General features: G+C 34.3%; 1 protein-coding gene across 2 annotated transcripts in view; it reads right to left on the reverse strand.

The window, feature by feature from the left end:
- Positions 1-15,897: 15,897 nt before the first annotated feature.
- LOC145290299 (uncharacterized) overlaps positions 15,898-23,020 on the reverse strand; it is a 73,359-nt gene continuing 66,236 nt past the window's right edge. For both annotated transcript variants that reach the window (XM_080136476.1, XM_080136474.1), the window contains exons 4-6: positions 21,593-21,753; positions 18,964-19,127; positions 15,898-16,276 (exon numbers count right to left, since the gene is read on the reverse strand). In XM_080136476.1, coding sequence (XP_079992602.1) covers positions 16,230-16,276; positions 18,964-19,127; positions 21,593-21,753 — 372 coding nt within the window. In that variant the 3' untranslated portion in view covers positions 15,898-16,229. The remainder of the gene's footprint in view (positions 16,277-18,963; positions 19,128-21,592; positions 21,754-23,020) is intronic.

Below are 23,020 nucleotides of genomic sequence, written 5' to 3' on the forward strand. Positions count from 1 at the left end.
AAGTAATGGCATATATTTGTTTCTTTATTTAAATTAACATATTACACTTCAAAGCAGTTACTTTTTTCCGCTTTTTGTTCCTTGCAAATGAAAACAGACAAAGAACGGATATACTAGATTATAGTTTCGCTCTTGTTGGAGCTCTTCAAAGGACATATCCGAATACAGGTTGCGGAACCCTATGAATGTCAGATGATAACCAACTTAGTACGGCAACGGCACACAGGAAAATCCTTGAACAATCTAAGCAAAAAGGAATACAGAGCGCCAGTGCCACAGTGCCACTGCCACACTTTCAATAACAGTTCCCAGTACATAAAAATATGCATGCCATACACGTTTCGAATTTCCAACTGAATACCTTGCTCTCATTCTGCAAGAATTATTTGCAAGAACCCGTAGCGTAAGAAATAAAATGCTAAATTAATAATCAGTTCTAAATTACAGTCTTGTGGAGGTTGAAGATTCAACCCTCACTGTCGGGAATAATGAGAATATAATTGTGAATTAAGATTTCTACCCAGTCATGACTGACGGGATGTGAGCTAGTTATTCCTATGGACCAAATAAAGGGGTTCATTTAAAATTCAGTACAGATTCTCAAATTCGACAGAAAGATTCTTGAGTTAAGCAAGGTATATTTGAAGAAGGTCGGAGGTTTTTTTCTTCTTCTTTTTTTTTTTTTTTTACTTACTCTTATCCACTCAAAATAAGACATATTTCCACTTGGATTTAATGCAATACTATTTGGGACCATGTATACAAGGGCAGTATGTAGCGAGTTGAGAAGCAAGATGTTTCTTCACATTATATTTAAATTTCAATATGTTTATACTGCCAGGAAATAAGGAATCAGGGGGGAACTTCCAAAGTCAAGCAGTTCGAGAAACACAACTATTAGAGTATAAAGCCTCTTGGTATCTAGAGATCTGTAAAATGAAGCGGTGTGATTTTGTTGCTAGTCAAAGAAATGCTACTAATTTCATCAAAAGACAACTGATTTTTTTAATTTTGTAAATATTGTTGAAATTATATTTTCAATGAAGTACATTTTTGATGGAATGCTATAATTTAAACAAATTTTTGCAGTAAACATGTTAAATCTAATGTCAGATGTTACAGAATGTGGTTTACTATTAACAGCAAATATTTCTGTCAGATAACATATCTCTTGTGACCTGTGGTCATTAATATCCCAAATTTTATTCTTGGCCAATATTGATTCTATAGTAGTTTGGTGTTTCACTGGAAGCTTGTAGTTGCTGCCACTTGTTCCTGGAATGTCTGTCTCTCCCTGAACTGTAATGTTGTCCAGGAACCAACACGTTATAATCTCAGTCACAAAGGAGTATATGACCAAAAGAAAGAATAACTCACTTTTTTAAGCAACAACAGCATTTCCTCATTCTCCTGCCACATGTGACTTCTCGTTACGGCTGTGACATCTCTCACGTGATCGTCTTCTCAAATGTGCTCTTGCAAGTCATCCACACTCAAACGTGATCTTTCATAGTCTTCTTTTTTCTAACTGTGACGTCATTTCACTCATGGCTCGATAGTTGCATACAGTTATAGAATATTCGTTGTTTCATTTTCTTATTTGCAACTTTTGCTTCTTTTTAGATGTTTTTCCTAAGATGGTTTAACATATTAGTCATTGTAAAGTATTTTGTTGCATTTCTACTGTAAAATATGATGGCTTGACATAAATTATAGATATCTGTATTATTATTCTTGAGATTGACATTAAAATAATGTTAACAAAAACTGGTTGCCATAATGGTTGGTGGCTTTTTTTATATATTTTTTTTATTACATTTTCACCCCAATCAAGGCACATTGCCACTTTGTTGTAGGGGGCTACTATCAGGGACATAGGAATCAGGGGTACTGTGTAGGGAGTTGGGCAGAAAGCTGTCGGTTCACGTTACACTTGAACTTCTGTATGTCAGTACAGTTGGGGAAGTAGGGACTCGGAAGCGAATTCCAAAGTCTAGCTGTCCTGGGGAAGAAACTACTGGAGTAGAAGGCTCTTTTTACATCTAGGGATCTCTATCTGTGTAGGAGTGTGATTTAGCTGCTTGTCAGGTTTGTCGGGGGTATTTACGTCGAGGGGGCACAAGTGCTTGCAGTTCGTCAGAGCATTCACCGTTAAAGTACTTGTAGAACAGGCAGAGGGATGCAACGTTTCATTGATGGGACAGAGGCTGAAGCTTAGATGACAGTTCAGGACCTATCAGACTGGCGCCTCTCTTTTGAATCTTATCTAGGAGCGAGAGACTAGTGGCAGATGCATCAGCCCAAATATGACAACAATACTCCATACATGGGCGAATGGTGGCCTTATAGAGGTATAGAATACTTTCGGGCATTAGTATCTTTCTAGCATGGTAGAGAGAACCAACCTTCTTTGCAGCAGTCCTGGCAATACTCTCAATGTAATTGTTTCAACTCATGTTTCCTGTGAGGATGTCTACTGTGGAACGGGCTTGCCTAAATCCATATTGTTGGTCAGTCAGAAGTTAAGCATCTGTAAAGTGATGGGCTAGAGCTTGGTTATTTATAGTCTCAAATATTTTGGCGAAAAGTGGGAGGAGGCTAATGGGGCGATAATTTAATGGGTCAGTTCTTTCGCCAGAATTCTTGAAAACTGGTACTACAGAAGCAGTTTTCCAGCAGGTAGAAAAGCAAGATTCATTAAGGCATTTGTTGTAAAGTTTGGCGAGAGCTGGAGCTACTTCAGCGGAGCACTTTTTTAATAGCACAGCCAGGATGAGATCAGGTCCACATGCTTTTGCAGTGTAAAGATTTCTTATGATAGCATGCACCTGAGATGGGGTGATTTTCAGATCATCTAGTGTGGCGTCTGTCCACAAAGGAAAGTCAGCAAGGAGGTAGTTGGCAGGGTCCAGTGTGGAGTTGGAGGCAAACCGACTGGCAAGAATGTTAGCCTTCTCAGTTGCAGAGCAAACAACCTCATGATTGTTAGTTAATTGGGGAATTGTTGATTGCCCATTATTTACTACACTGTTGTAGATTTTCCAGAAGTCGTGGGTTCCTAATTACTGTGCTTCGATACGTTTTTTGGTGGTTTCAGTAAATTCTCTCTTAGCTGTCACTATTTCTTTCTTACAGTTACTTCTCGCTTCTATATACTTCTGCCTGTTTGGACTGGACTTATGTTGGTTAAATATGTGGTACGCATGCTGCCTTTGTGCTATTGCAGCTGCACAAGTACAAGTAAACTATTGAGGAGAGTGGGACTTTCTATAAAATTTGCGCATGGGAACATGTGCTTCTATTGCTGTTTTGAACCATTCAGTGGCCTCATTTGCGCAATCTGCAGCAGGAAGTGAGAAGATATTTTGCCATGGGGCATCCCTGATGGGATCCCTAATGGCTTCCCAGTCAGCCTTTTTATAATATCTCGTTGTTTTGAGCAGTGGCTCTTCAGTTTTGGCTCTAAAGTTTAGTGCTATTTCAACCATTACCACTGCATGATCGGCATTCCCAAGTGGGCTGTGGGCATTAGTTACAGTCATCAGGAACTGTGGTCAGAAACAGATCTAGAAGTGATGCGTGTTGTTCATGCTGGTCTGGGAAACGGGTTGGAAACGTAACCATCTGTGATAGGGAATGAGATATAGAGAAGTTATGTGTTGTGTTACCAGCTGCATCTGTGTGAGTAAAAATCCAAGCCAGTTTCTGCAGTGGACATTGAAGTCACCAAATACATGCACTTGTGCGCTAGTGTCGAAGGAAAGTGCCGTATCTATGCTGCTAGAGACTTCATTTATTAGGGTAAAGTCCTGGGTCGAGGGAGAGTGGTAGAGAAAATAAAAGTAGCTAATGTTATGTTACATGTTAAGTCTAAAGCACATAAAGGCTTGATCATCCGATTCTAGTTTGATTTCTCTAGTCAATGGGAAGGTGTTTCGAATTTATACTCCAAGCCCGTGCATATGTCTATCAGAGTCCTTATAGCAGAGTGTTAGATATCCAGGCATGTTAATGTAGTTAGAAAAGATGGAGGAGTGTAGGTTAGTCTCACTTAGTGCTAAGATATCCGGGTAGTTTGTTAGGAGAAATCCTTCAACATCATTTAAATTAGTTCTAAGTCCACGGATGTTCGTAAATGCAAGCCTCAAGGGAGAAGGCAGATTGGTTTTGTTTGAGTTTGGGCCTGGTTATAGCATGATTTGTACTGTCATTTTTTTTTAAGAGTTTCAGGTTAGGTAACGGGTGCTGAACAAGTGGTTATGCAGAATACCAGACATGCAACACAAGTAGACCCTCAGTTGTCCTTCTATCTATTAGGATTGTGGTCTCGGGATAGTCCACCGGGGATGAGTGCAGGGTCCCTTTCCATGCACAACATGGCACTACAAACAACCCGATATTATACAAAGCACTACCACTCGGTAGTACCAGTCGGGAACAGCAGCCAGGAACTGTCTATCTGGTACCCTCAACCCATCAGAGGATGGTCAACCCAATCTACTTGTACTGGCATTATGGCATTCAAGCACTTCCAAGTGCCCAGTTTAGGGGATGGGATGTGTCGGGAGTGGGGAAAACAGCGTTCATTGCCCTAGTCAAGAAACAAGATCGACCACTGAGTGTTTCTGTCAACTCCCTGTTATTCGACCACTACGCTTGGCTTATAGGCAAAGAAGGAGTATGGAAGCCGGGCGATAGACAGTGCCTATCTACTCCTTAAGCAGTTTAGGTTTGCAGACCGATAATTTGTTTGAGTCACCAGCTCTAGGAAGGTTGTCATCCAAGACTGGAGAGGCCTTCCTCCCCTTAGGTTTAGCTTCAGAGTTTTCTTCTCCTAAACGGATGACCTGGGAAGATGAACTAGTCCATCAGCACCGAGAGGGTTTTCACCGCACCTGGGTCCTAATCCAGGTATTTCTGCGACCCCGCATTGGTGGTTAATGTTACTGGTTTAGTTTATAAAAGTTATATATCTACTGAAAAATTATACTCTTCAAAGTGATTACAGGGTATTGCTATTTCATTGGTTATTAATGGAGGAAGGGGTGAGTAAGAGTTCATGCAGTGGAAGCAGATATATTTGCAAACAGGTCTGTTGCAAGGAGTTAACATGGTTTGTTTTTCCCTTTAGATATAAAAAAAAAAAATATTTTTCTCATTTGTATGTTGGCTTAGGAATAGGATAATGCGTTGCAGAATGACATGATATTACAAATTAACTAGAAAAAATTTTTACAAGCTCTGGATATTTTAGATGGCAGAGGGGTTAAGTTGTATATTCAATAGATACAAGTAACGTCATTTTTTATATGGAATACATTACAGTACAGGTATAACTGGGAGCAAATTATATGCTATGTCATATACTGTATGTATAGTACAGTAAATAGATATATAGTCAGATTTCCAATAGATGCGAATATATGGAGATTGTCGATTATCATCAATATTTAATTACTTTTTTACGTATTTAAATTACTTATGCTCAGAGAGGACTGAGCCATCAGTCAATATGACCTAGTTCGAGGGCTTGGAACTGAAAGGGGTTTCACCTAACTGACAATAATATACATACTAATACATGTATTCTGACTCAGGTAACTCCACTCCACATTATAGTGTGTGTTTCTCATGGCTAAATACAGGCTGATCCGTGTATTCATAATGAAAATTAAAGAAAGAGAATAGTGTTGCATATTGAAGGGGGCATATCCTGGTATTTAGAGAAATGAAGTAATTAGAACCGAAAATACTACTTATTAAAGGAGAATGTTGGAATCGAACATAGTGATCAAAAGTTATAAAGAGTACATATTGCTATTTAGTTGCAATTCCAGGAATGTAGTGAATTGTCTATTATAGTAGAAATAACTATACAACAAAGGTAAGTCAGAGCAGGTTGAATGGGACAATAGAAATTAAGAAATGTTCTTTGTGTGCCAGAACACGTGTTGGAAGCATATGCAATAATCCACATGCAAAACAGGCACATGTTGACCACGTTCTGACATCACAAACAAATATAAATTCAATATATACAGTAAAGCTGGGTTCGAAATCCGTTACAATTGGAGTTAGAGAGTGTTTGGAGGTGTGCTGAGCACAAAAAAAGTGTTAGTAGACAGACAGGCAGGAACCTGTGACAAACCCGTGACACGATAGCGGAAAAGAAAGTGAAAAAAAATGTGACATCTTACCACTATGCTATGAAGCCATAGGAAGTGAAAAGCGTTCAAATTTAGCGCTGTCAATCAAAAAGTTGACTTGCTAAGTGAATGAGTTCCCACAGGTGGAGAAATGAACATTGGCTGAAGGCCAGTTCAATTTTCCCCCGTTTCATTTATTTGTTTCCCCACGATGTTTGGGAAACCAAGCACCCCCGAAAAAGGGAGAACTCTCAAATGAATAGCACCCCACATTGATCAAAGCTACTTGTTTTCAAGATATCCCAGCACAAAAGGCCACTGACAGCTTTGCTTTGTTGAGTTTTGCTTTATTTATATGAAAAAGACAAACAAGCACGTTGAAAGGACGGAATAGCATGACTTTTATAAAAGTCAATCAAAATAAATGTAGAGACGACGTGCGTTCGCAAATCGTAGATATTATGATCTAGGGAGTATATAAAAAGTTCTTGAAAATAATACCCCCCCAAAAGCCTTTCTTTGACATATAAAAACGCTCGCGCCACTTTTGCCTTTTTTAATATATAGATAATGAGCGTTATATGAAACACTTTCTAAAGTGTTAAGTGTATTCCCCTGATCAATAATGTATTTCCCTCTGTGTTTAAAAAGAACTGTCCATTACACATCTTTTCACCTATATCAGCTTCCTATTATAAATGTGAACTCCCCAAGTAATTGTCTCATTGTCATCGCTGTGTACTCCGTTATAAATGTCATTTCGTCCCTGTTACGAACACCCCTACACAACAATATAGCTTTGCTATAAATTAAACTAAATAATTAGTGAAGAAAGAAAAAAGAAAAACAAAGAAAGAGAAAGAAAACGAAGAAACTATACGGATGAACACAGTAAAAAAGTGTTTGTTTATTTATCTTTGAGAGATTAGTTATACTCAGAAAGTCCAAACCTTACTCCTCAGTTGGACTGCAAGACATAGTTTTATCAGCTCCCTTTTGTTACTATCCTTTTGACCTCGTTTCACCCCTTGCCTGTTGCCGAATGGATGATTACAAACTTAGCGCGTCTGTAGTGTGTGATACTGGTCAGGTCTTAATGAACAACCGGAAGTAACCCATTCAGTAGTCTCTCTCTCCCTCCCTCTCTCTCTCTCTCTCTCTCTCTCTCTTAGAGTTAGATAATCTCATTCATGCAAAATCGCATTTCGATTCTTTGAGCTAAAATCCGTATTCTTGAATTATTTCGAAACCCTTTCCAACGTTGTTCTAATGATTCAGTAGTTATTAGGACATTATCCAACTAGGCCGTTGCAAAGTCAAAACCTCCCAGCATCATGTCCATAATTTGTTGGAAAATAGTCGATGTAACTTTGATCCCAAACGTAAGCCATTCGAATTTGTATAAACCTGTGTATGTATTTATACAGTTTCTTCTATTTATATTTGTAAATACGCATCGCTAAATTCACATTTTAAAAATATTTTTCTGCCGTTGAGTTTTATAAATACCTCTTCGTTACATATTTATTTTGATTTTTGTCTTTGTTTTTAACATTTTTCTGTTTTGCCCAAATTTTTTCTTAAATTGAAAGTTCCTCGTTTATTTTGTGTAATGCCTCACATGAAACGTTTATTTTTAAGAAAATGGTAGTAAGTTTTCTTTTACGCCGAATTTGGCTTTCATTTTAGCGCATCCGTTTAATCCATTTGAAAAAGCAAAACTTTGGGAAAGTTTTATTTTAATTCAGTAGTTAAATCCTCTGCCAATGTCGGCTTTTTGGCAGAAAGTATTTATTGGATGGTATCAAAGGTTAAAGCTGTTCATCCAGTCTGCTCTAAATAAATTCTGGGAATTTATTAGTACGAAAGCTTATTTTTTAATCATATTATTCAAGTTCACTGGTAGAAATAATTCGTGAATAACATAAATTTTATTGTCAGTCACAATGTGAATTGATATTTGAGCTTTCTGTGAAGTCGGTTTGTTAAGTCTCTTTCACATATATGAAATTATTATTATAATCGGACCCCGTGTTCAACTGTTACTTAACTGTTTTACGGAATATTTTGAATATTACATATTTGCGAAAGTTTTTGTCTGACTTTTCATAGGATCTTGTATGTTTATTTTTGCTTTGCTTTCGCTTCTACAATGTGAACTTTTATGATCAAGCTTGCCGCAATTTTTACACGTTTCATTCCAAAAAAAAGAAAAGGCAGAATTTTTCCCAATGTAATTCTTCACATTGGTAACAATCTAGAGGACGGTTTTTCCTGTTTTTTATGGTTCGCTTGTTTTAAAAATGTGGATAGCCATATTCTTTTCGCTCTTTTTTTTCAGGAAAGTAATTTTTAAAAATGTATACTGAGAATATGGTTGAATATATATTTTTCTCTTTTTCAAAAAGTTATTCTTTGATTTATATTTTATTTTTTCCGACAAATGCTCTGCCTAATTTCTCTATGTATTTAAAATCGCTTCTCTGCTTACAACCCTTTAGTAATACATTGCAAGTTTTAGTAGAGTGCGATTGGGTTCGCTTTCGAATTTCACTCTTCGTCTGATTTAGGTATCTATTGCAGACACTGGTACCCGAGCGAAAATGAGGCATTTAATCTCATCTACTGACAATTCTGCTACTTTAAAGTCGTTACAGTGCTTGCTTACATGCTGCATGAAAGTAATCTTCATCGTCCGGTTTAGCCAAATTAAAACATTTCCAACTTTTGTAGAACGGTGATGTATAGGAACTGAAAAGTCCTGATAGTAACTTAATGGGTTTTGCCAATTCCAGACCAGAGAAGATCACTAAAAAAGACTCGAACTCGGATATAGTTCAGAAAATCTATTTTTATCATAGAATTCACAGAGAATGAGAGTTTTAGTGCTTAATTCATATATTGCGTACTACGAGTGATTCTTGTGCAGTGCCTATTGGCATATTTATACCGTTAGGTGAGTTCATATAATGTGTATGGGTGAGTCCCCACAACAATAACTCTATTGTAAATGACTGATTCAACCTCATCTAGAAAGTTAAATATTCACAAATCAACAGTTCTTGACTTCCCAGAACATAGGCTACCCGTCTACACACACACCCTACCCTTAAGGAAAAGAAAAAAACACAAGCAGAAAGAGAGAGCGTGAGAGAGAAACACAACACAGGAGTGACCACAGCCGAGGTCGGCGGCCTCGCCCAGCCCAATAAAAGAGTAATAAAAATTGAACATTCCAATGAATAGTAGACACTTACACGTTTCCACCCCTTGGAAACACTTCAAATGAACTACGAAAATGCTATTTTTACATCTCCAACACATTTGAAAATAATTTCTGAAGAGGACGCTTCACAGAACGTCTGAAACGCGTTAAAAACGATTTCAATGCTTTAAAAACATCATTACAATGATCTAAACATAATTCTCAATGAAAAACCAAGACACGGAATAATAAAGTAATGTTAAAAAATACACATTGTTGGTGACTACCCCCTTATTTAAATATACATCTTTCTTTCGTTGGAATTTCTTAACCCATTTTATATAAATATATCTAATTACAACGACAGAATGCCACCAACACGCAAAAAACCTGTAGAGGGCACACCAGAATCCCAAACAACACCAAACATGGAAAACAAACATCTCGACGATGAAATTCTAAAACTGAATGAAAAGATGGACAGAATAATCCTCATGATATCCCACCAACTGGATAAGGTACTAACCAACATCGACGAAATTATAGAAAAAAACCTCCAAACATGGAAAACTCTTATTAAAAAGAGAAAAATGGCCTACTACCGTGCAGTCAAATGCAACAACACCGCCCTAACCTACCGGACATTTTTAACTATGGAGGAGCAGTTTATCCCAAACAAATTCCAAGAAAACGTCACACCACAAGACACAGAGGAGCAGAAGAAAAAAAAATCCCTAAACATATCAAAACTACAAGCTGAAATCGACATGCAGGAGGACAGAAAGATACACCTCACAGAGGAATACACCAAAATCGACGATAAAATACTTACCGACATCAGAAAACTATGCCCCAAGGAGACCCACCAATTCCTTATTGGACTTTGGGAGTCTGAATGCAGAGAGGAGGAAGAAAAATACAAAAGAATTATCGAAAGGAAGATAACCTGGCTGAAAAATCTACCAGAAAAAGAAAAAAACGAACAAGTACCGACCATGACCAGTCAAATCTACCAAAAACCGAATCATACCCGATTTCAACAGCTGGAGAAATTTCGAAACAAAGGTAAGAAACGACTCACACATCACTCTCAAACATACCCACACAACAGATCCAAACACACACAACGAAACGACCGGAACATATTCATACCATACACCCATCCCTACCAACAAGCTCAACCAAAACTCCCATCTAGAACACCACACATCCACACAAGAACACACGCACCATACAAACACAAATACTACTACCAAAATGCTCCAAAAACAACATATCAACAATCGACAACCCACTACCACATGACAATACTAAAAGATACAACCTCCCACAACAATACGAAAATAGGTACTACCAACCAAATCACCCAACTCAGTCAAGAACCCACTATCTCTTACCCCATCCACCCACACTAACCACCAAAGAATCCCCCTACTTAACAACCCCCACCGAAACAACCCAATGGAACTAAACCACCTCTATAGATACCACCCAACACAAAACAGCCCTTACAACACCCACCCCCAGTACCCCACAGTACAAAACCGACCCCAAAAATACCCCCACACAAACACAACCAATCCAAATACGCCATGTACCATAATAACCCATACATCCCTACAAAACGACACAACCAACCTCCCAACCGGATCAACGAAACTATCGACCCTCACAATCATTTTTTAGGAATCCCTCACAAAATGACAACACCAGACTAGATAACAAAAAACCCAAAGTCATCAACCTATTTACAGAGACACTTACAAAGGACGAAATTGAAGTACTAAAACTAGGCCTCAAATTCTGCCCAACTTCCAAAAGTAACATAGCAGAGTTAAAAGAAGACCGTAAAGAATTTGAACGCAAATTTAGACTCATAGATATACTTAATGACAGTCATAACACAACAGACGACTCTCTAGTGAAAAACAAATCAACATACTTCCCCAACAAACATAACAACACAAAAGAACTAAATACTTTCTTTGAAAGGCTCTGGAACCTCAACCCCAACAAAAAGAAAAACCCACCAGTAATCTAACACGAAAACAAAATCAAGCACTTAAAAAAATCCGACGCAATAACAACTTAGTTATAAAGGAAGCAGACAAATGTAGTGCAGTGGTTATAATGAATAAGAACTTCTATAAAACAAAATTTTTAGAATCACTAGGGAACGAAAATTATTACAAACCAATTAGCTCTAACATAGACGACACAACCGTATCTAAAATAACAAAACTCTGCACAAGATACAATAGTACATTAACTAAAAAAGAAAAAAGACTTCCTTACAAACTTCACATCAAAAACAAACATCTTCTATGGGCTACACAAAATACATAAATCTAACCAGGCAAGACATGCCATCAACATACAAAAGTCGGAGTACATAAGCACCCCAAACCCCAACGACCTCACATTCAGACCCATAGTAGCAGGACCAACATGCCCAACAAGCAGACTTAGCAACCTAATAGATATAATGTTACAGCCCTTCACCAATCTAGTCAGAAGTTATATAAGAGATGACACACACTTCCTTAGCTCCCTACCACAAACAGTAGACGATGGGACAATATTAGCCACATTCGATGTTAGCAGCCTATATAGCAATATCCCACACAACCTAGGAAAAGAAGCTATCTCATATTGGATTGACAAACATACACAGACTTTACACCCCAGATTCAATAAACAATTTGTGATTGATAGCATCGACATAATCCTCAATAACAACTCCTTCCAATTCAATAAAGACAACTATATCCAAATACTAGGCACAGCAATGGGTACTAAAATGGCACTGACATATGCCACCCTTACACTCGCCTTCCTAGAATAGACCCTTTATGAAAGGATAGAGCAAAAGTACGGGCAAAATATAAAAACGCTCTTTATAAAATCTTGGAAAAGATACCTAGACGACTTCTTTATCCTCTGGAGAACCACATGGGGGATATCAGTGAACTCCACACTTTGCTACAAAATCTACACCCAAAAATAAACTTCACACTAGAACAAATCCCCACAGAACTACTTTTCCTAGACATCCTAGTAACAATCAAAAACAACAACATAATCACAGATATCTACCACAAACCCACAGGCACTCAACAATACCCCCACTTCAAAAGCCACCATTCTAAAAACTGTCTAAAATCAATACCCTACATCCTAGAACGTAGAGTCTGCACCATAGTAACAGACAGACACCTCCGTTCGACACTGAATGAACTACAAATAACACTGCGGAAAAGAGGATATCACTTACCACGAATATAGAAAGGTATTGAACTGGATGAAAAAATTCCAATAGACCAACTAAGAACCCCAAAAGAACACAACAAAGAATAAATTTTAGCATACGTCTCTACACACAACACTAACAACCCAGAAGTATTCACACAGATAACAAAAAAACTTATCCTCCTCAATCAGAAAGACAAACTAAACAACATACTTAAAACAACAAAAATAATAAAAAGCAAACGCCAACCCAAAAACTTAAAATACATCCTAACTTCCTCAAAACTCGTTCCACACACTACAAAAGGGGTTACAAAATGCAACAAACCGTGATGTGGAGTATGTGACATAATAATAGAAGGAAACACATACACATTCAAAAACCCAGCACAAACATTCAAAATAAAAAAAAGGATCTAAATTGCACCTCCAGAAATGTAGTATATGCACTAAGATGAACAGCATGCAACAAATCCTACATAGGCGCAACCAAAAATTTCAGCAATAGAGTGGCCTTACATAAGAGCAACATCAAAATTGCAGATAACAGACACCTCTATGTTTCAAAGCACTTACACACATGCAGTGGAAACAGCTTCAAAATAATGCCAATCTTTCAAACAAACAATTATTTTTATTTACTTACACAGGAAAAAAACTTCATCACAAGATGCACTCCTGAACTGAACAGAGCCTAATATCAACACACAAAAACATGAAATGCAAGGCACATTCGCATGCACATCCATATACATATACACACCCACACATAAATCAGAACCGACACATTAAAACACACACGCGTGCGTGCATACAACCACACACAGAGATAACACTCCTATCTCTAATACAACACACTGAACTATACCAACCCTACTTAATCTCGAAACCAACAACACTAGGAAACACCTAGAACCATAGTATAATATCTGTTCCAACACCCCCACTCCCCTCTCAGTCAGTGGAGGAAAATTCCTCATGACTGAGGCAACTATCATCCCTTCTATCATCCCCCTCCCATACCTGCACCCCTCCAATTGGCCCCTCCCCTCTGGGGAACGAGATCTTCCCCACACTAGGAACCGATCCTGGGTCTGGCCATACCCACATGGGGAGACAAATAAATAGAAACATTAAAAATCCCCTATACATATTTTTAAATACACCCCTCTATCTAAACAAACATAATATAAATAATACCCGAAAAGACTGACACGAAAAATCACAATACTAAAATCTAAGAATCCAAAAAATAAATATCAAAATAGAATAAAAGCACCCCTATTCTTATTTCGGAAGAGCTGGTTCTCCCCCCCCCCTCCTCACACATACACATTAGTAACGACCTTGGATCACAGTCACCTTCCTAGGGAAGCAAATAACCCCATAATACTATAAAACAGTACACACATTCTCAAACCAATAAAAGAAAACACACACACACACACGCACACCCTACCCTAAAGGAAAAGAAAAAACACAAGCAGAAAGAGAGAGTGTGAGAGAGAAACACAACACAGGAGTGACCACAGTTGAGGTCGGCGGCCTCGCCACAGCCCAATAAAAGAGTAATAAAAATTGAACATTCCAATGAATAGTAGACACTTACACGTTTCCACCCCTTGGAAACACTTCAAATGAACTACGAAAATGCTATTTTTACATCTCCAACACATTTGAAAATAATATCTGAAGAGGACGCTTCACAGAACGTCTGAAACGCATTAAAAACGATTTCGATGATTTAAAAACATCATTACAATGATCTAAACATAATTCTCAATGAAAAACCAAGACACGGAATAATAAAATACTGTTAAAAAATACACATTGTTGGTGACTACCCCCTTATTTAAATATACATCTTTCTTTCGTTGGAATTTCTTAACCCATTTTATATAAATATATCTAACTACAACGACAGAATGCCACCAACACACACACACACACACGCACACACACACACACACACACACACACACACACATATATATATATATATATATATATATATATATATATATATATATATATATATATATATATACTAGCATGGGCGCCCGGCGTTGCCCGGGTGTTTGGATGTGTATGCTGAGCAAAAAAAAAAAAATGTGGTAGTAGGAAGGCAGGCTCGAGCCCGTACCGCAAAGGAGGAGAAGAACGGAGTAAAACCTAACGTTTATGCTGTTACGACCACCGCCAAACCGGAAGCGATATTTTTAAAAATTAAGGCTAGATAATATAAAGGAGATATAACTTTCAAAAATATCGGCGAAAAAGTGCCCCCCCTTGTAGAAAAGTGCCTAGTTGAAGGGGAAGATATTAATGTTTTTAGACAATTTTTCTATATTTGTCGTATGAAATATCGAACTTTAAAACGATACTGATCTTGAAAAAATCCGTCGCCTCTATTGAAAGTTTAAGGCAGACATGCAAACAGACATACATACATACATTTATATATTGGTAACTAAAAATTTTCGACCCAAACTGATAAAAAAGCTTGCCCTATCTCTGAATACACTTTATGTAAAATTTCAAATGTTTAGACCAGAAATTGTGTGAGTAATTTGGTATAGACCGCAGACGTCAATTTTTTTTTAAATTTGACCCCTATTATGACCCCTTAAAATTTATAGTTTCGGGCTCAAATTACTTTATTAAGTTAGATCCAGGTTCAAGGAACCTATATCTAAAATTTCAAGTGTCTAGACCCAAAATTGTCGGAGGAGTTTGGTAGAGTTCTTAAAGGTCAAATCGTTGAAATTTGACCCTTTAACAGCCAAATTTCTGGCTGACACCCGTCACATCGATTTTCCCAAATCTCAGTACCCGGTATTTCAAATTTCGAGTCTATAGACTAAAAATTGACAGAGTTATTGCGTAGGGAAATGTACACAGACAGACACACAGACAGACAGACACGTTCACTTTTATATATATATATATATATATATATATATATGATTTTTTCAATTATATTCCACTTTTATATACAAATCCTTAATTTAAGAAGCTCAATGTGATTACTTCTTCTGATGAGTTAAGGACAAAATAGATTCATTGATTGATATAATAATTAAATGAATGATTTTGTGCTACGAAACACTTACTGCCAAGAATTGTAAGTGTCAACGGAATTTTAGGAATAAAATGTAAGCTGGTCCACATCATGAAAATTGGAATATAGACTTTTGTCATTTATTTTATATATATATATATATATATATCTGTGTGTATGTGTGTGTGTGTGTGTGTGCTTAGAAAAATAAATTATTAATCAAAAACAAAACCAAGTTTCAAGGAATATTATTTTATCATTTAAAAGTCATGTTAGTTTTGAAGCACTTTACAAATATCATTTTTAATTTTCTTTTTTTCTAATTGCAAAAGAGATATAAAATCAAAATGATCCTTGAGCAAACGAATCGATAAAATAAAAGTTAAACTAATATTTATAAACTTTTCTTTTCATAATTATTCAGAGAATTCTTCTCATCAATGTGCAGGGTTGTTTTTGTAACGTCTCTGTTATATGCAGTCTTAACGGAACACCGGCTTTCTTTAAGTTCTATTTGATTTCGTAGTGTTCACGACTGTATTTTTTCTTTGTTATTTCCAAAATGGACTCACTTAAATGATACAAAGATGGAGAAATCGTCAGCCAATCCATGTCCTTGAGAAAAAAGAAAAAGGGTTAATTGAAAGGATTTCACTTCAAATATAACATTAAATACATAACGTCATTAGAATTGAACATTCATTTACTAACATATGTTATATAACATGTATTACAAAGAATATCAATCTCTAATGAGAATTTACTTTAAATAATTTTACTTTACAAATGAAAAACTAATTCCATTAAAATATTTCTTTTTTCTTTGTTAACTGATTTTATGCAAATAGGTTTACAGAAAGAAATGAATGCAAAGATTCTTAATTGTATTCATAGGCAAAAATATAAACATATAATAAAATTTAATAAAATTTAGATAAAGCTAAACATTTACTTTGAATATTTTCATTGGATAAAACGCCCTAAAAAAACAAAAAAAGAACGAACAAAAAACAACAACAAAAAAAAAACAAAGCAAAAAACAAAACAAAACAAAAGAAAAACAATATATATATGTATATATATATATATATATGTATATATATATATAAATATATATATACAGAGAGAGAGAGAGAGAGAGACAGACAGACAGACAGACAGAGACAGAGAGAGAGAGAGACAGACAGACAGACAGAGAGGATACAAATTACTACCAGAACAGTAGAAGAAACTCGCCATGAAGCAATGAAGCAAGCGTACAACACAAGATGGTGTGTTTTGAAAGAAACAGCTTACCTTAAATGCTTGTATATAATGATGTTTATCAGCTGTTTTCAATTGTAAAGTAATCCTTTTCAGATAAAAATAAAGTCAAGAGAGAAACCTTTCTAGGGCTTTCTTTATCTTAGGTTTTCCGTGTTTATCGTTTTTTTTTTGGGGGGGGGGGTATTTCATTGCATATCCCTTTTTTTTTGGGGGGGGAGTATTTCATCTTACAGATAATATCAGGTCATCAGGAGAGAATGCGCACCGTTATATATATATATATATATATATATATATATATATATCATCATTAGATCACTCTGACTGACGTAAAAAAACATTTAAAAATTAAATGTTTACTTTCAACGTTATTTCACGCGGTTAACGGTAGCCGAATTAATACGCGGTTAACGGTAGCCGAATTAAAACTAATCAAGCCAGAGATGACTTGTGTCGCCGGTTCGAATTCTGCACTGAAGATTCTCGAAAGGATGAAACATTAGTGTCTGTAGGTATTTAATTATTATAGTAAATGATTATATATATATATATATATATATATATATATATATATATATATATATATATATATTCGTTCCCTGTGGACTCCGAAACGGTTGGGCTGATTTTTTTTTTTAATTTCACACGAATGTACATGTGTTCTTAGATAGGTTTCGTATCGGAATGCCTCCGATAAGTATCCAAAATCAATAATCGAAACGACCAGATTAAAGAAGGGTCTGATTTTGTCCAAAGTTTACACTCTGATACCACCTAACATAACAACTGCATTTGAAAAGTTTTATCACTGAACAGGCATAACGGCCCAGTGTATGAAATTAACAGTAGATTATTTGATAAGGCAGGGGCGCGTTCGAAATGTATGTTTCTGTTTATAGAACAGTTTAACAATAATTCTTGATTTTGCATTTTAAATTTTAATTCAAGCTATTATATAAAAATAATTTATAAAATAAATAGTGGATTCTCAACAGTGCAATGTAGACTACAATGTATTGTGGACTAAGTCACTGTGGGGAGACATGTGAAGCTTTCTCCCAGTGCACTGCGGTGGGCCTCCGACTAGAGCAGGTAATCAATCAGTTTGAATGAAAAATAGGCGATTTCAACAATTTCGCTGACAATATAAATATTGGAATTGTGGAAAATTAGTTGATCCTCATGCAATTCTGACAACAATATATATATATATATATATATATATATATATATATATATATATATATATATATATATATATATGCAAGAAAAGCAGTTTAATAACTTTGAACTTTTGACTAAAAGTTTGTTTTTCATAAAGTTTAATAGGTTGAAAAACGTTTAAGACTCTGTACACATACGCACGCACTATTTCCTTCACATACCCCCATCTATCTATCTATCTATCTATCTTTATATATATATATATATATATATATATATATATATATATATATATATATATATATATATACATATATATATCTTGGAGGTTAAACCTTTAAAACTATATGAAAAAACAACTTTTAGTCCTTTCTCTTAAAGCCACCATTCGCCCATGCATAGAGTATTATTACCACATCTGGGCTGGTGCATCTGTCGCTAGCCTCTCACTTTTAGACAAAGTTCAAAATGAGTCGCTAACTTTATAGATCCCGCACTATCAACCAAGCTTCAGCCTTAGTCCCATCGCCGAAATGTATCATATCTGTGCCTGTTTTACAAATATTTTAATGGACTGTGCCCGAGAAGCAGCAAAACCTCTCCCCTTCACTGGTAAGATACCTAGATGCCGAAAATCCAAATAGTTTTTTCTCCTCAAACTGCTAAACTTTGGAATTCACTTTCCGACTTTACTGAAATGCAGAATTTCAAGTGTAATGTGAACAGACATCTCGCTGCTCAGCTTTCCACTTAGTGTCCTCGCAAATTTGGTTCAAAGTTGCACTGTGTCTAGTTAGAGGTGAAAAAAAAGCAATAAAAAAGACAGTCTGTTTGTAAGTGATACGATAAGTTCATTAAATAGATAAATTTACCTTCATCCCATATGGTATATGTTGTTTTGGTTGAGTACATGATTTGAGGATATGGTCCGTTGTTTTCGTATAAACATCCTCGAGAGGCGCTTGTCACAATTAACCAACCCGAGTCCAGTTCGCATCCGCTGTGGGCTGAGGAAATGTAAAAATTCCTTATATCCCTGAATATAGATTAAAGTATCAAAATGTAAGTTTTTGAAATATAAAAATGAGCAACGGTCGATTTAGTTATATTTTTCTTTGTATTAAACCATTTCAGAAAGGTACGTCAAATTCACCCACTATAGGCAATGAAGACTTTTAGTATTATAGGAACAAGTATATATATATATATATATATATATATATATATATATATATATATATATATATATATATATATATATATATATATATATATATATAAAGCTGAATGTGTGTGTGTGTCTGGTCACGAATAGGCTCTTATATGGTTGACTATTTTAAAAAACTGATTACATATAATGATAGAAAATGTATCGAGACACAGGAATGGGTATGTTTGATCCTGCAGAATGGTGGTTCATTAAAATTGTAGGGCCTGCGTTCCCGCCTGGTCCACAAAGTGTGGAAATAAAAAATTAAAAAATTAAAAAAAAAAACGTTTACAAGTGTTTTTGATATAGATGTACATAAGAATACTTTCATGAGTATGTTTTAACTTAAATAGGGATGGTATAATAAAATTGTGGGGTCTGCGTTCGCGCCTGGCCTTCATACAAAATGAGTTACAGACAAAAGAACAACAACCAATAGTTACATATAAACTAGGGCAGACTATATGTAACAAATGTTCAATTGCAGGAAACGGTAGAACATTTTAATATAAATTGTAATATTAAAAATATTCCAGACTGTGAATGTAATTCTTTCTCATGAGTAAAAGCGATAATTACAGGTAATTTAAAGACAGTAAACATTTCTAAATTAAAGTGAGGTAAAATATAAAATATATAATTACAGGTAATTTAAAGATAGTAAACATTTCTAAATTAAAGTGAGGTAAAATATAAAATATATAATTACAGGTAATTTAAAGATAGTAAACATTTCTAAATTAAAGTGAGATAAAATATAAAATATATAATTACAGGTAATTTAAAGACAGTAAACATTTCTAAATTAAAGTGAGATAAAATATAAAATATATAATTACAGGTAATTTAAAGATAGTAAACATTTCTAAATTAAAGTGAGATAAAATATAAAATATATAATTACAGGTAATTTAAAGACAGTAAACATTTCTAAATTAAAGTGAGATAAAATATAAAATATATAATTACAGGTAATTTAAAGACAGTAAACATTTCTAAATTAAAGTGAGATAAAATATAAAATATATAATTACAGGTAATTTAAAGACAGTAAACATTTCTAAATTAAAGTGAGGTAAAATATAAAATATATAATTACAGGTAATTTAAAGATAGTAAACATTTCTAAATTAAAGTGAGGATAAATATAAAATATATAATTACAGGTAATTTAAAGATAGTAAACATTTCTAAATTAAAGTGAGGAAAAATATAAAATATATAATTACAGGTAATTTAAAGATAGTAAACATTTCTAAATTAAAGTGAGGTAAAATATAAAATATATAATTACAGGTAATTTAAAGATAGTAAACATTTCTAAATTAAAGTGAGATAAAATATAAAATATATAATTACAGGTAATTTAAAGATAGTAAACATTTCTAAATTAAAGTGAGATAAAATATAAAATATATAATTACAGGTAATTTAAAGATAGTAAACATTTCTAAATTAAAGTGAGGTAAAATATAAAATATATAATTACAGGTAATTTAAAGATAGTAAACATTTCTAAATTAAAGTGAGATAAAATATAAAATATATAATTACAGGTAATTTAAAGATAGTAAACATTTCTAAATTAAAGTGAGATAAAATATAAAATATATAATTACAGGTAATTTAAAGATAGTAAACATTTCTAAATTAAAGTGAAATAAAATATAAAATATATAATTACAGGTAATTTAAAGATAGTAAACATTTCTAAATTAAAGTGAAATAAAATATAAAATATATAATTACAGGTAATTTAAAGATAGTAAACATTTCTAAATTAAAGTGAGGTAAAATATAAAATATATAATTACAGGTAATTTAAAGATAGTAAACATTTCTAAATTGAGAAAACTCCTGAGTAAAGGTCCAAATTATAGAGAACCTAATATATATATTCGAGATATAATCCGATTCAATTGATGTCAACACAGTTAGGAGATGAGTTCGTCGACTTCAGCGTTGCGACAGAGATGTGAGTGACAAAGCGCGCTCCTATCTTTTACAAGAGAACCATCAAAATATGTTGCTAAATGTGTATTGAGAATAGGGTCAATGTAGAAAAGTAAACTTTGGAGCACAAAAAAAAACATTCGTTTTAATGATATGATTCCCGTCTTCGTAGCTCTTGAACGTTTTAGTTTTTCCGTTAAAAAATGGTGGCCTTACTTTTAGAACGCCCCCTATACAATAGCTAAACAAATTCGTTTTTATTTTACCGTAATAACGCACAGGTAAGCAGAAATGTTGATAAACAGAGTATGTTGTTAGAGGTAATAAATCCAACTGACTTGTATGTAATGTTAAAATAGTTATTTGGTGCTGTTTTTAAATCGGCCCAATATGATCCCAGAACACGAGACATTGAGAACCAATCTGTTTTTGTTGAACCTTCACCATTGAAAACTATATGCACAACAGCATTGCTGTCTTCTCTTGCAACCAGCTTCACCTGGAAATTTAAAAGGAAAATAAAGAAATATTAAAATAGAAGAAATGAAATTTAAAAAAGAAAAAAAAAACTGAGAATTTATTTGGTCACGATAAAATATTTGATGAAACTATACATTTTGATTATGCTTTGAAATGGTACACGTTTCAGAAACTAAAGTTAAAAGTGCGCACGCACACACACACACACACACACACACACACACACACACACACACACACACACACACATATATATATATATATTAATCGAAGGTAAACAGTTACATTTAGTCACTTCAAACAGTCATCTATTTCAGTCAACAGGACTTCGTCAGGCGACCCTGAACCATTCGACGCTATCGGAATAATAATAATAATAATAATAATAATAATAATAATAATAATAATAATAATAATAATAAATATTTTGATCTTGTTATCGAGCACTAACAACCTCGTTGTATTTATTTTGAACATCTGAAGCCTGGATATATATATATATATATATATATATATATATATATATATATATATATAGAGAGAGAGAGAGAGAGAGACAGACAGACAGACAGACAGACAGACAGACAGAGATATTCTAGAAGAACGCTGTTTGATAGATAAATAAATATATACGCATAGTATTTTGGATAATTAGTTTTATATATTGACTAGAATGATACACGTCACAAAAAAGGTAAAATTAATTCGCAGAAGAGAACATTTCTGCATCGTTCGAAAACAAATCAAGATACAATGATATCAAACCTTTTATTTATGTTTTAATTTGGATCAATATCCATTGCATGATATTGGTTCTAAAATGTGTAATATTTAAGGCTAAAGCTTAAAGGGCTTTGAAATGGAATTGTAATTTATTAAATTTTGCTTCATTAGTGTCTAAAATTCAATGCTAACCTGATATATTCTACTTTTCAAATGTAGGTTTGGGCTCATATTATGCTCCCTAAATCCCTTGAAAATATTCCGAATAAATTATTTTCTTGAGAATATTTATTAATTCATACTGAGTATCTACTGTAAAATTTTTACAAAAATCGGGGATACGGACATTTTCACGGCTACTGTTTTTACTTTCTTTGTGTGAAGCTAAATTTTTATTGAATATAACCAACATTTGAACTTTTTAAATCTAGCAGTTGAGTTTATAAAACTGATAATGGTCAGTTAGTTAATTTAAGAGTAAATCCTGTATATACAAATATATAAACATATCTAAATTTAAGTAGATAATAATAATAATAATAATAATAATAATAATAATAATG

The sequence above is a fragment of the Euprymna scolopes genome, chromosome 2 (assembly GCF_053919585.1).
Source record: "Euprymna scolopes isolate OS-2025 chromosome 2, ASM5391958v1, whole genome shotgun sequence".
NCBI classification, from domain to species: domain Eukaryota; kingdom Metazoa; phylum Mollusca; class Cephalopoda; order Sepiida; family Sepiolidae; genus Euprymna; species Euprymna scolopes.